This window comes from Ooceraea biroi, chromosome 2 (genome assembly GCF_003672135.1).
Source record: "Ooceraea biroi isolate clonal line C1 chromosome 2, Obir_v5.4, whole genome shotgun sequence".
NCBI classification, from domain to species: Eukaryota; Metazoa; Arthropoda; class Insecta; order Hymenoptera; family Formicidae; genus Ooceraea; species Ooceraea biroi.
Window position 1 is genome coordinate 10416827 of NC_039507.1, and position 15040 is coordinate 10431866.

General features: G+C 42.8%; 1 protein-coding gene across 6 annotated transcripts in view; it reads right to left on the bottom strand.

Annotated features, from left to right (window-relative positions):
- LOC105279147 (paired box protein Pax-6) overlaps positions 1 to 14769 on the bottom strand; it is a 74959-nt gene extending 60190 nt beyond the window's left edge. For 2 of the 6 annotated variants that reach the window (XR_893883.3, XM_011338718.3), the window contains exons 1-2: positions 10158 to 10951; positions 4316 to 4439 (exon numbers count right to left, since the gene is read on the bottom strand). Coding sequence is in view for 5 of the 6 variants with exons in the window: in XM_011338718.3 (XP_011337020.1) it covers positions 4316 to 4328 (13 nt within the window). In the remaining variant the exon portion in view is untranslated. Of the gene's footprint in view, positions 1 to 4315; positions 4440 to 10157; positions 10953 to 14647 lie in introns of those variants that run through there. The other 4 variants (XM_026967849.1, XM_011338719.3, XM_011338723.3 and 1 more) reach the window with 4 other exon arrangements.
- Between the last annotated feature and the right edge of the window lie 271 nt (positions 14770 to 15040).

The following is a 15040-nucleotide window of genomic DNA, read 5'->3' on the forward strand; positions in this document are numbered from 1 at the left end:
GTAACGTACGAAAGACGAGTACGTATATTGAGGCTCCGGGGGAGAAAGGCCGGAGGGTGAAGAACCGCCCGGGGGTTGCCATCTACTCGGAATTCAGAAACGATCAATGCTTCAGGAGAACCCGCCGCCACCTCCATCTCCTCCACCTCCTTCTTCTTCTATTTCTCCTCCTTCTCCTCCTTTTCTTCCATGCTCTCTTTTTGTCTCTTTCTATCTTGCCTTACTTCTCGTAGCTATCGAGAAAGAATGAAAAGGAAGAGAAGAACCCCGGCGCTATCCTTTCTTATTCTTATTTCGCTGCCCCGTCACCCGCGCCCGCGCGCGCCACCCTTCGCCGTCATGTCGTCCCTTACGCGTAAAAGCAGCTTCTGCACGGGGGAGGGAAGGTTGATTCGTCGTCGACGAAATGTCGTGCTGACAGCCGACTCCACGCGGTAAAGCGGAGGTCGAACGATTTGCCAAACTTCCGGGTTTCTTCAGAAGGCGTACCGCCCTTTGCCGTCTCGGCACGAGAAGTCACCGAGTGGATTTTCCGGCGGAAATTTGTGAAACTTTAGAACGATACTTTAACGCACATAGCAATCACTAATTTAGAAACTTGTAAATGTATAAGATGTACGAAAGTTGAAAGAGAATTGATCGAGCAAACATGATTACTAATACCAGATGGAATAAACTATTTCGTACATTTAGTACCACATTTTGAAATAAAAATCCATGTTAAATGTTTCTATAATTTTTATTTTATTGGCATAATTTATACAAGAGGCGCTACCAAACATCTGTCCAAACAATTCAAACTTCTTTTTACAAAAAGATTAATTATCTAATAAAGTAAATTCTTTTTACAACAACGTCCGGAAGAGATAAAATTGTTTCCGACAAACGTAAAGAAAGTGCGAAACAGCGCAGTTTCGGGAATGTGACCGCTAAGTTACTCGCGCGATTACTCGTGACAACTACGAGGTGCGCCTCCTCGTTTTACGGGACTGAGCAGGACAAATGTGCGGAAACGCGACGATTTGCCAAACTTTGGAAACTCTCGTCAGGAATTACGGCTAAGAGACTATCGTTAGTTCGAAAGTTGCAGAACGCCCTTTTAAGCGTTAACCCTCCCGAACGGTCGTGAAAACTTTGTTAAATACTATCTCGTAGACATCTCACCGGTAATATCGCCGGCTCTGCAATCCTACGAAAGTTACCCGCAAATATGCGGCTAAAAAATTTATGAAGAATGCGCGAATTATCCAGCAAAGTTTAGCTATGACGTAAAAAGCGCCGTAGAAATGTTTCACGGCGTTATGGAATTAATTCACGAAATAAATACGCGCGAAGAAACAGAAATGTGGCACGTATTGCTGTTCACACTGTTTGTAATTTATAATCCATATCAATCCGTAAAAATCTGGTACGAATTAGTTACGCAATACATAGACGAGCAGCCCGCAATGTCGACGACACGTCTGGGCACCGTCGGGCACGTTGAAGCTACTGCAACACACTTTGAAGAAATGAATGAGTTCATCGTGCATGAGTGAAGATCAATATCTACTTTACGTACTCTCGAATAATTACGTAATCCCGCTCTCAAACGCGATTGTTTCGCACCATCGAAAATGTAAAACCCTTCAAATTGCGAAGCGGAAACGGCGTCACGCATTTACATACTTATCGCCGTGACGAGCAAGGTTATCGCGAGTCCAAGTCTGGCGCGAGAGAGACACGGCAGACGGTTAGCAAGTCACACTCGCTCGTCTGTCTCGAGAACGAGAAGTAACGAAAAAGGTAAGCACCTAATTTGCTACTTGAGTTACCACGGCGTGGAGGATAGACAAGACGTTCCATCGGCCGCGAGTAATTCTTGGCTCTTACACTCTCTTTCTCTTTCCCTCTTTCTCTCTGTACTCCACTCTGTCTCTTTGCGCCTAGCTCAACCGGGAAAGTGAGGAAAGGGCGGATTTGTCATCGCTCGCGAGGCGGAGGTCGGAAATACGATTTGTACGTGCGATCGATCAAAACAAACCTTCGTCTCTTGGCGTTGCGGTGGCGGAGGCGGCGGTCGCTCTATCCGGAGCGATTCGATGAGCTAACGCCAACTTAACGCTACACACCCCACTGAGCCGCACTCGGTCAGATAACTCGTGGATTTTCGAGCACCCTGCAGATTCTCCCGATCGTTTCCTCACTTGTAGATTCCGCCGTTGCGGTGTTTAATCCGCGGCTGCGAGAACCTTCGCGGGATTTTTCATGCCAAAAGCGAATTCCAATCGCGCGGCTCGGAACGTTACGCGAACTGTAACTTTTGCGGTTACGCGATTCGAGCAGTACAAATACGTACGGATTCGGAGGGAGGGATACTGTGAATGCACTCCATGATTCTGGAAGAGTCGTGAGGTTAATTGGTAACAGAAGGTATAATCATTTCCAACAAATTGTTGAAGTTGCAAATTCCGTTGTAACACGAGCTTTTACGTGTTGCAATAGGAAAATTGAGTTGGCTACGAAATATTAATACCGGGAAATTGTTTTGGAGGGACATAAAAAAATAATTTAGAGTCAGAATTGTTACAATTGATCGCGCGCTTCCTGCAGTAGCAAATTCATTCAATCACCACCAAAAACGATCACAATATAGACTACAAAGTAAATTCAATTATCGCGCATCCCGTGTATATAAAAAATATAAAGAACAAGATAGGATTTAATTATTTCTCTAAAAATCCTGAATTTGTGGCTATACCGTATAAACAAAATAGGCAATCGAAAGATGAAACAAATGTAACTAATTTTCTTGACTTTCCCTTTTAAAACTTCAAGAACCATCAATATTTTTCAATATGTATCAAGGATGTATAATGCTATATAGCATCCAAAAACGAATGCGATAAAATGTAACAAACGTTTAGATCAAAAAAAGAGAAAAAGCATGTACGTTTTTCAAGAAAGTCGCCGTGCATTTGGCTGCTGCTCTCTGGCCCTGCTTTTATTGAGTTATATAGCGACTACCAGAATGTCAAAAGACACAGAAATTATGATCAGCGTAGGTACGAAAGATCCCGCGGAAGGAACGAGCGACGGACCCGGTGGATGCGGCGAGGCGGACGAGGAGCGCTGGAAGGCGTAAGAGAATGGAAATCAATACGTGAAGTGAGCAGCCAGTTTCAGGCAGAAGTTGCCGGCTTTAGAAAGCCTTGAGACGTCGTCTGCCCATCCTCCTCGGACTCTTGTGTTAAGAGAGCTCATGCAGACGAGAGCGAAGCGAGCGCCGGTGACAGAAAGTTGGAGGGAGAGAGAATGAAGAGATGAAGAACGACGAGAGGAAGAGAGAGAGAGAAGCTGGAGAAAGAGAGGGTACCAGGGGAAGACGAGAGGTCTCCCATTCAGGACTAATGGGGTTAAACGCCTTAGCCATCAACCGAACGCCTCCCTCTTGATTCTTGGACGTTTCGACTCGTCCCGGGCTAGAATTCCTAAATTATCCATAATATTCCCGGACACGGTTCATGCCTCGTCTCGAAACTCCATCTCGCAAATCAACGAGATGAACGCGTGTGAAGTCTTTGCGCGCACGTGAGTTGTTTCGCTTCCGGAATTAATCTCCGTGTCGGAACGAAATCATAAAATCGTGATTCTCGTGATTAATCGCGAAATTTTACACGAACGTTTCCTGCGTGTAATGAGGGAAATGGAACGAAATATAATTGTGATTGGCAAGCAAGCGGATACGCGGAAAGAAAAAGATTCTGCTGGTTTCGGACTGAATGAGGGGATGGGAGAGGAGCATGAAGCGACGGCATTAATGCAAAACGCCAATCGCGGAAAGAGAATTCGTCGCACGTATGGTGGTTATGCGCCATTGGCATGTCGCAGCCACCGGCCAGAGGGTCGTTAAGTTTTATGCTTCTCCTGGGCGGGGCCTTGCCCTCGCAAAGGTTTTACCATAATCGTTCGCGTGATGGCCCATCGTAATGGAATGCCGAATTGGAAAATGACGTATGATCAATGGCCGTAAGAAGGAATGCTTGGGAATCTGCCGATATACTTCGGGGATCATAAGAGATCCATAGGATCTATACTTTCCTTATCACCATCACCTAATTTTTAAAACTACGATTTAATTGAATTTTTATTTTGTTTTATACTTGTCGAATGCAATTATAGAAACATTTTCCATCCTATTTAATACGCGTATTTTTAACATACGTCGTCAGCTTTATTCGTACACTCGTAAAATAATTTCTCGCTTGCAGGTATCGGTCAATATATTGAAATTTTGGATGACATTTGTATGATTATACAAGATTCATAGACTCACCTTTGTGTGCCATGTCGTCAGCAGTGACGGAGGCTATCAGGCCGGTTGCGCCCGGCCATGGAGCGACCGCAGCGCCTAGCTGCTGCGAAGGCAGAATCTTCGGGCCTTTGAACACTTCCGTTCACTGAAATCCATAATTAATTGTAATCATTAAGAAAGCTCGGTACCACACGAAGCATTGCAGCGCCTTTCGAAAGATCAAATTACTGATCGCTCGATGCGCGATATCGGCAACAAGATAATATGTAATTTCACAATGTGATACAAAACACCGAGTAACGCGCGCAAAAGAAACGTCGATTAACAAAGCGATTAATGCTAAACCGCGTGATCTGCCGGAGACATACTTGGCAGTTTCGACGACCCGCCCGAACTGTCTCGCCGTGTACAAACGCGTGCGCTTAATTTGGCGTCGTATACTGAAAAACTGTGCGTATCTGCGGCACCTGTGTAAATCTGCGTCATTTGCATATCGCGAGCGCATGTGTCGGCGTCGCCTTGAACGGGGCAAATAAGCATGCGATCTCTTTCTTTCCCTCCCCGCTGTTATCTTTAAACGTGGTTCCTATCCTACCACAATGTATCCGCATGTAGGTGGTACTACAATCTTGAGTTACACAATCGCAAAAAAAAAATAAAATGGAATACGTAGGGTAGTCCAGAACCTACAAATGTGTTCTCTCCTTTACCAGAGTACAGGCTATAAAAATAATGACTGTTTCAAAGTGGCATTGAAGATGCTCGATTACTGAATCATTTAATATAGAATCAAACTTTCGTGAATTAATCATCAAAGATTTGAAAAACAGAATCTTGAATAATTAATTAAAAATATTTATTAAAATATTTAGTTTTTTAGAAAATTTTCTAAAAACATTTATTTCAAGTTTAGAGAAATAATTGCTGGTAAAACTTGTAATGTGTAAATCAAGATATTAGTAAAAAAAAAGTAAAAATTATAACAGATAGTAAAACTAATTATTTCTTACTTAATGTATTAATTTCCTCTTAAATCTTAGAGTCTTTTATATTATCATTGACAACCGTTCCCTTATTGTTAGACCCTCTCTATATCACTGTACGAATTGATCTTTATGTAGTACAATTCCAAATGCAAACCACCCCTAAAATGAGGATTGCATAAAGTCGTTTCTTGAATGCCGCTACATTGACGACATGAAGTGTTTTAATTACCGAGGATCGCGCTCGTTGAAAATGTGAACTACTCGCGAACGTAACACCCTCCGTGTATCTTTCACTACCGCAGACAGAAAAAGAGAGGGTGAAACGAGCTACTAGCGCTAGAAGGGATGAGAATGGAGCTAAGCGCGATAATTAGTGTCGGGAAGGGTTAGTTGGCTGAGAGCGTACGAGTTGTATCGTTGTGCGGTTAAAAGACGTAAAACAGAAAACGATCCTTAAAGAAAAGAAGAATGTAAATAATAAAGATCAAGTTTTGTCGTTAATAATATCATAAAATATGTAATGGAATAAAAAATAACGATCAAAAGGCAAATGTTTTGCAATATGTTGGCACTCTAAGTGACTTCTCCTTATAAAATCAGTATTTTTCATATTAACAATTATATATTCGAAAGTCAAGTAGCACGCATAGAATGTTGCAGTTTTTCAAATTTAAATGATATATTCACTATATCCTACAAAAACATTTAAACACATTTAAACGCATGTAATGCGGCTCAATTTCCTCCGTAACATCTCGTCACAGCAATGGCAATATTCACAGGCGTGTTATTTCATTAATATGCGATTAACGTGCAACGTGCTTCTCTTGCGCGGAACGAAAGAAAGGGAAAACTCTCCGGCTAATGAAGACGTCTCCTTTGCAAAGGTGTTTACGCAAGGCTCACTGAGTCGAGTGAAATTTACGTTATAATTTATAAGATGATTCGCGTCCGCAAGTTGTCGCAACTCGGGGATTCAGTGTGAGGCAGTGCATCTGCAAGAGAGCCTCTTCTCGTTTTTTTCCCTTTTATTATCCACGATGCTCTTTGCGCCACGACGCAGAGGAAAGTTACTCGCGTGAGGAAGATGCGAGATCAGACAGAGCCGAGAAAGAGAAAAGAATCGAATGAGAGACGCGTGAAACACGCATATATTTGTGCGTACGAGATGAGCGAAAGAGAGAGGGAGAGAGAGAGGCAGGGTGTAGAGCAGCGCATCACATTCGCATATTGTGCAAGAGGATTACCTCGGATTATGCCCGACTGAGCGCAAACAGGATCACGTCGCTTCTGTTTGCAAGACGCCAAGCTGTCGATTTAGCTCGAACTCAAACTCGAACTGCTGTCTTGCTCGCGCGAAATCGCCATTGGAACTGCGACTTCCCGTGCGGGGAAGCTTCCGCGTTCTCTTAATTATGCATTAATTAATCAAGAAAAAGTCGGAAACTGTTCGTGAAAAATATTCAAGAGCATTTTCCAAATTCGCTCCTTTAACGCAATTGTGAAATAAAACGCGTCACGATGGAGCAAATAATTAAATTAGATCAATGCCTTCTTATCGGACTAATGTTGAAATAATTTTGTGTGGACTTGCAACGGAATTCTTAGACCAACTTTGAAGCGCGAATTAAGGTGCAACATCGATGACGCAAGTGCTCTTCAGAAAAGCGAATTGATGAAGAAGACACATCACTCTAAGCGGGAAAAACGGCAGACTCTCGCTAGAATCGAGAAAGTTTCGACGTCGAACTTTTGCAAGCGCGATCAGGGAGATCGCTACGTGGGCCCGGGGATGCTTTCACGGACGAGATGCGGAAGAGTGTCTCACGTGGCTGTTGCCGCGGGACAAGTTTGAACCCTTCTTGAACGCTCCGCAAACGCAGCAACGCACCGAGACACACACACGTACACACAAGAGCGGGGCGCGAGGGCGGGGAAGTAGCATTATACACGCGGATGGTAATAGGTTCCATATCCACGAGCTGCCGGCGCATTATGCTTTACATTTCCGGCGAAACACTGTTAATGGCACCCACCGCCGTCGCTACCGCGACTACCGTCGAAATCCACCCCCGGAATACACGCCCAACAGCCCCCGCAGGCATTAACCGCTCGCGCTACCGTATAAAGTGACTTCCGCCCGCGATTACATTCGTCGTGAGCACGTATACACGCGTTTGTGCATTAATTATTAATTACACCGGCGAAGAATAAGGCCGCGCGTATTATCGGCGATAATGACTGTTTCGCGATAATCGAGGACGATTGAGAGATAAACCGCTTATTAATGTAGCGCACGCGCAGCTTGTGCGTATGGGATTAATTAATTTGATTTGAAGTGTCTGTTTTTGTATTTTTAGTCTTCTTCTTTTCTTTATCTTTATGGAAAATTCGCACGTACGTTGTCGCATCCTCTTATCATAAATCTTACGTAAGCGTTGGATCTTTTTAGAACGTACGCAAAAAAGTGTACAATCGAAACATTACGTGAACAGATGCTTTACGTCATTATTATTTTGATAAACGCGCAGTTGCTTTCCCATACCAATAGAATAACATGATAGAGGCAGTTCTGACGTGCGTATCGACAATTTCGTTCTCTTCGCCGTTTACTTTCCTTCATTTTCGCAATTTATGATAATAAATTCGACGCAGAGAGAAGAAGATTTATTTGATAAAAGATTTAATTATTGTACGCGCTAGAAGCAACATTCTCAATGATGCTTCTCGTTAACGTTTTACTCTGATATCGATCAATCCGTAATGCTTCAATCTGTTCCAGATGTAGACCGTCGAAAGACATTTCATTGATCAACGTTAATTCGCGCGCGTCGTTTATAGGATCTATTCCTGTTTAACGGCACGTTAATAATGAACAGTTAACGAGGCGTTAAACGGTTATAGATCTTACGGAAGGCTTCCTTCGAAACATAATACAATTCAATCTAATGCAATTGCGTTCCGCGCTACAAGGAGGTTGGCGGCCAATTTTCCGCTCTTTTGTAACAACTTGTCGTTACTTATGAGCTCTGCGTTTCGGGTTTTCGAGTGATTTCTTCGGTGTTGCCCTTCGTTCTTTTTTATGAAGCTTAGCGCCTTGATTTTTCGTATTGTCGGCTTCTTAACTCAATGTAATCCGCACACGTTCGTGCATGTCTCAGTTTCACAATTATATTCCTTATGTATCTTTTTCATTTTATACATCTCGTTTTTTAAAGCAAATTTAAATTATTCCGCATGTGCGTAAAGCATTTCAAATCTCACGCTACTTTCAAGATTATTATAATCAATTTAAGACTTATGTGTTTGTAAATTAAAGTTACGGGGAAACCTCTAGGCATATTTTCGACAAAACGTTCAAAAAGTTCTCACGAGCATCGGTCAAAAGGAAAAGAGAGAAACAGTAGTTTAGATATTCTACACACGCAGGCCATCGTTCCTCACGAGTAGATAGGAGACACTGTAGCCGTCGTATATTTACCCCGATTAGAGAATCGCGTAGACGCGACCGCAAAGAAACTACCGGAGGAACCGGCGCACAATGCGCCGTCACGACGCTGGAAAGGAGCGTTCACAAAAGCGCGTCGGATGTCACCGCGGGGCGTCCACACTTGTGCGCTCGACATTCAGACATCGAGCTCATTCACTCGCGGACGCATTTTACGCAGCATGTATCGCGTACAAAGCTTATTGCCTAATTACGCCATAATGCCATTATAATTGTGAAAGGCGGACTAGACGACCCCGTGCATGCGATAGACCGAAGCAAGAAAGAGAGAGGGACAGAGAAAGAGAGAGACATAAATATATGTGTATGCGGGGGAGGATTCGGCGCGCTGTTCGATCGCATTCGTCTCCGGTGTGACGTACGCAGGAGAGGGTGAGCACGCTTTAAGCTGTATTATGCGCTACGTGCAATCTGCACCCCCGCGCTCGGATACTAGGCCTGCGAACTGCGTTAATCAGCGAAATGAACCAATAGGATGCTCGCGCTTTGCCCACTCTTGCGACGAGCGATTAACGTTCATGGTGTTCAATTAGTCGAACGTATTCATGTCTGAAGATGTGCCATGAATGTTGTTTAGGTAAAATACTTCATTCGATTAATTTAGCGTAAATATCGGGAAGCGCTGGCACGATGAACAATATCTTGAAACGAATTTTTCTGTAATGTTTATTGTTCTGGCGGAGAATATTTGTAATTAATATAATTATTTTCTACAATAGTATGTTTTTGGAAATTGTTACTGGAGAAAATTATAGAATATTAAAATTAAAATTAAAAAAATTTTATTGAGATTATTGCAAGTACTTTATTTTTATTTTCAAATAGCAATACGCCAATATTGTCATTAATTTTCACGCATAAACTTGAAAAAAGAAACTTTACTAACAGTTTTACATAGACGACTTCCTGATGTTTGCTCAAAAATAATAAAACAATAATTAAATAAATATGAATTTAACATACAGAAATATAATTCCATATAACTAAATTTTAAATAAAAACTTTACTTTTTTAATTCAACAAACGATTAAGAAACTTTTGATTTGATCTCTATTTCTTCTTAGCAAAACATAGCAAAATTAAATCAACAATAAATGTAAAATAAAAAAAGTTTAGTTTTAAACTTCAAGTAACAACATACATTCCTCATCGCTCATCTTCATTTTGAATGATGCTGTTTAACAAAAGTGGATTGAGTGAAACGGAGAGAAATAGGAAGAGCAATAAATTAAAAAATTAACTTAGGTTAGGTTTTTCAATTCGGAGATCCGAAATTCCGCATTCCTAACATCAGTCCTTCCTACTTCGCCCCCTTTACTCTTATCGTCGGCTATCAAAATGCTCCAAGATGAGGTACAGGATCACGTACCAAGAGCTGCCGACGGCCGACGGTGTCCCTCCTCCCTCCGACGTCCTCCTCGTCGATAGTACCACTGCGAATCCGTTTGGTTAGAGCTTGCTTTCGTCGCACCTCGCGTACATCGATAATCACAGTCCCCGGACGATCCGCGAGTTGCGCCCTGTCTTTACGATCACTCGCGCGGGGATCGGGCACTCCGATTCGACTCGCGGATCGATCTGTCGCTCCAATCGTGAGCTGCGGCCGGTGCTCGCTCGCTCGCGGAACAACCCCTCACTCTCAATGACTAATCGCGCGCTAGACCAGCCTGTCGCTAACGATCCCTCGATCGCCGATCAGTCCCAGGAACGCGGCCAACTGACTTTGCATCGACTATCGGCGCGGTGGCTCTCTCGGCGGAGGAGAGAGAGCGATTGACTATAAACCACCGCGCTTGCCGATCCGCGCGAGTGCAGCACACGTGCTGCTCTGCAGCGTGATTCTTCTCCTCTCTCGCTTTCGTGAGATCCGTCGGGACGGATCGGGGTGGAGGAGGGTGGCCGCGACGCGAAGGCCTCTACGCGAGGCTGCCGGGATCCTACGGAGCGAGGGAGAGCGAGAGGAAGAGGGTGGTACACGTAAACGTGTGTGTGCGTGTATGTAGAAACACGTGCGGAGGGAGAAAGAGAGAGAGAGCGAGTGGGAAAAAGGGAGACAGGGAAAGAGATAGAGGAGAAGGTGCGAGATGCGTGTATCGGGCGAAAGAAGAGGAGCGGGACTAGCCGTGGAAATATTATTAGGTAAAGCACACGCACGGACTGGCACGCACCAACTCGCAGACTCTCGTTGGGTCGTGCCGCCGTAGTGGCCGCGGCCTCGTGTTGGTACGTCCGACTTGCGCTTGGACCAATGGGCGGAGGGCGCAGCTTCCCTCTCCACGCGCGCGACGCGGGAGGCGGTGGGGATCCCGGCTCCGCTTCGTGACATCATCGATTCTGAATGGTGGAGATGCTCAACCGTGCGGAAGGTACATCGGAGGGCGCGTGCTGCGCGCGCACCGTTCACCCTCGGCAACGTGCACTCTTCGCAGATCGCGCGCGCGGAAAAAGGATACGTGTACGCCGCCGGGACGCGCGACGTCAGATCTAGATGGACCGCTACGCGACGATGTTCTTCACGATCTTATTTTGTCCCGTTGTACCTTATTGAATTTTCTTGGGCTTTAATGTATTGTTTTCTATGTTACTTTCTGTTAATTGCAGTAATTAAATTGCAGGGAGTTGAAGTCTCGGGAACCACACGTAATTATCTTATAACTGAATTTTAAATAAAATGCAAAAGTTAAAAATAAATAACAATAAATTTAAATGATAATATCTAGTTATTACATTGTAATAATAAGGATTTAAGCTGGGCGTATAAAGTATCTTTGGCAGAAGCAATGATGGAGAAATGCATATATAATATAAAATAAAAATTTCACATTCACAATGTATTCCCAATTTGTAATTGTAGATATAACACATCAAGGTTATATTATCTTTACACTTATTTAAACTAACCTTGGCGATTTCGATAAAAAAATGGCAATTAAATTGACATAAGATATTTTTTCTAAAATGGTAACAAGTTACTTAATTCCATATTGACAGTGTATACAAACTTCTTTAGCATACTTCAAAAGTTCAGAAACTTGTTTCAACATGACATCTTTATATCGTTTTACCAAATATGGAATTTTTATTATTTCATTGACTTTTGGGATATATTCTAATATTAAAAAATTTCTCACATTTTTACCGATTCGTGTGAAGATGAATCTTAAAGAAACGGGGGAAACACGAGCACATTGTTGAAATTTTACGTCGCTCGCGATCCAAGAGCCGGGAGTGCGTCGCGCGCAGAGGGATATTAAAATATAATTGGCGTTTGTCCCCTGCGCGTGCAAAAGCGGTATCTAGTCACGCGTGGACCGACCGACCGTGGGTGTTATGCACGCCAGAGTACACCAGGCGCGCGCGGGGGTGATTCACCCTCTCTCTCTGTGTGTGCCGCACCGTAGTATGTCCCTACAGCCTTTCTCGCGGCACGGGACGGGACGTGGGTTGAGGTGGATGCATCTACCCTTGCCGACGCGGTGCGTAGATCCGCAAGCTCGTTTCACACGGAGAGCACCTTGCGATGAGATACAAGACTGAGACATGAGCGGCAAGTGAGCAGCGCGAGACACGAGCCATTTATTTCGAAAGCGACGCAAGTGCAGTTTTGTGGGCACTGTGGGTTTCAATTGGACGCGGAATGACGGCATCTTGGAAATTGCACTTGCATCGCTCTCCAACGAAACGAGCCGTGTAATGGGACGAACGAAGAAAATGAAGCGCGTGCTTTCGTAAACTGAACAGGATGTTGTGGGAAACGTGAATAAAGATATCAGAGAGTCTGACTATATTCCGGAAATTAAAGCTGATTTACTACGCTAATGAAATAAACTCTTTGCACTCTGTAACTTATTTGTAACTATGATTCTATTTTTATTTTATTTTTATTCATGACGCGACTTTCAGAACAATGACGATCATCGAGCGCTCTCAACGATCGATCACGGTCGCACCATTCGACGGGACCGGACACGGTATCGCTCAAACGGACGTTGACCTCATTCTGACCTATTAGCATTCTCAATGACAGTGGTTGATTAATAGTTATATCGATCAGATTGCCGAGTTGTGAAAAATGTGCTATCGCTTACAAAGATACACGAATTAAAGCGAGACCGTGATTGCATAATACAACATGTCCGATCAAACTGAAGTCAATGAGTCGCGAAGGTCAATCGTGGTTGCGACTTGTAAGAAACTCGGAGAAGTTTGCTCAAGTTATCTTCGTACTTCGCGAAAACTTCGGCGCAGATAACAGTCGCGAAGTGAAAACGAGTTTTAACAGACGCTCGAAATATTTAGCAGCAACGGTGGGAGGGCGTGAATGCTCCATCTGCTATAAATGTCCACGTCTGCGTGTACGCGCATGTTTGCAATTGGCTTGTCTTGTTGTTAATTAAAAAAAAGGCCTTGAAAAAAATGTGCAAGCAGCAATTGCAAGCATAATATTTGAAATGTGATAATAACGTGTTGTTATATACTTTTAATCTTTAAAAATCTATTTTTAATAATTATGTAATGCTATGTTTTTTATTAAATTGTTAATTCATCAAAATGACAAAAATGATATTGCGCAACATACCTTACGGCATCTTTTACCTAAGCGTTATGTCTTTCATGCAACAGTCTACGGTATATGATACGGTATATGATGATATTTCTACATATTGCAATAACAATTGGATAACACGAAAATGTGCTCTTGAAGATTCTTGAAGATTTTATTATCAAGAGAATTCGGAAATGCGAATTTAGGCGTGCGCTCGCGTTTTCGTATATCCTAGAATCAGAAGAGCCGTCGCTGCAGGTCACGATGTGAACCCGGCTTTAGGAGATCCACGCGGTGGAAGTAACGCGTTTCGATTTTGCGTTAGCTCAGCTACGCGTGAATCCAGCCAAGGTCAAGTCGTTCCCCGTTTCCGAGCATCCCTCCGGCACTCGGGCAGGGCTCTTAAGATCGATTCCAACCAATTTTATACGTAGGGTGGCCCGCTACAAAAGCACGATCACGGTAGGCGAGACACAATTATCCTCGTTTACACCTCCCGCTGTACCTGTTCTCTTGATCAGTCGTTATTAACTATTTTCATGAATTCTTGGTTCGTGTAGCTTAAATTCGTCATATTTCAAAATTGGATTTCTCTCTTTTTTTTTTTTTAAAATATTTTTTCTTCGATTGTTATTTATATTTAAATTTACTCTTTCTATAAAATGGAACAATCTACAAATTTGTTACTTCTTTCTTTTTGTATTTACATTATAGATTACATTCAATTAGATATTATCTTCTTTAACAATTAGTACAAACGTGTAACTATTTTTATCAAACATACGCTTAACGAGCTGTTATCAATTTCTCACTTGTCTATCCGTTGATTATTCATCGCCACTTGAGCAAACTTGAGGGAATAGCTTGGCTCTTGGTAGCAATAAACCAAAGATCAGAAAGGAGTTATTATTTGTCGACTCTTGTCCTCGAACATACTGTTGCGATAATATTGTTTGCGCTGGAAAGTTTATCTATCTATCTTCAAAAAGCAATTAATTATTTGCAATTTTGCTCAATTATCAATTCTTTATATGACCTATTTCATTGCTAATACTTTCTAGACGTCTTATAGAAACAGTTTTATTTAAAAAATTAGTTAAAAATAATAAAATATCCTAGACCTTTAAGATACACCACGAATAATATTAAAATAATATTGGCTTTTATAATTTATATTGTACGATTTTTATAAAAATTTCTATAAAATTGTAAATAAATAAAATTATACAAATAGTAGTATCATAAGAAAAATGTTTAAAAATTTAAATGCAAATCTCCAAAAACTTAATTTTATCAGAGAATGTTTCTTTTACCTACTTAATTCTCCATATTGTGGTCACTAATGGCCCTCTAAATGCGATCAAGTTGCCAGAAGATTCTCGCGTTCTTGGACGAACAGGTAGCCAAACCAGGTGAAGAGAAAGGCGAAGAAGCAACGGCGGGCAAAGAGTGGGAAAGGAAAAGAGAGCGGAGAGAAAGAGAGCCAGGTAGAGAAGGGCAAAACAAACAAATTAACGTCAGAGTCGCTTGTTTATTATTGGGTGGGGACACGGTAACCACGCCTTTGTCAAGCACGCCCTCCGAGAGCGTTACGTTCCCCCGCTGCCCCCCCTCGTTCTCCCCTCCATCACTATCAACACCCCTGGTTCACTCGGCATCTCCCCACCCCGCACCGAGACGTTCGGGTGTACACGGTGGTGGAAGTG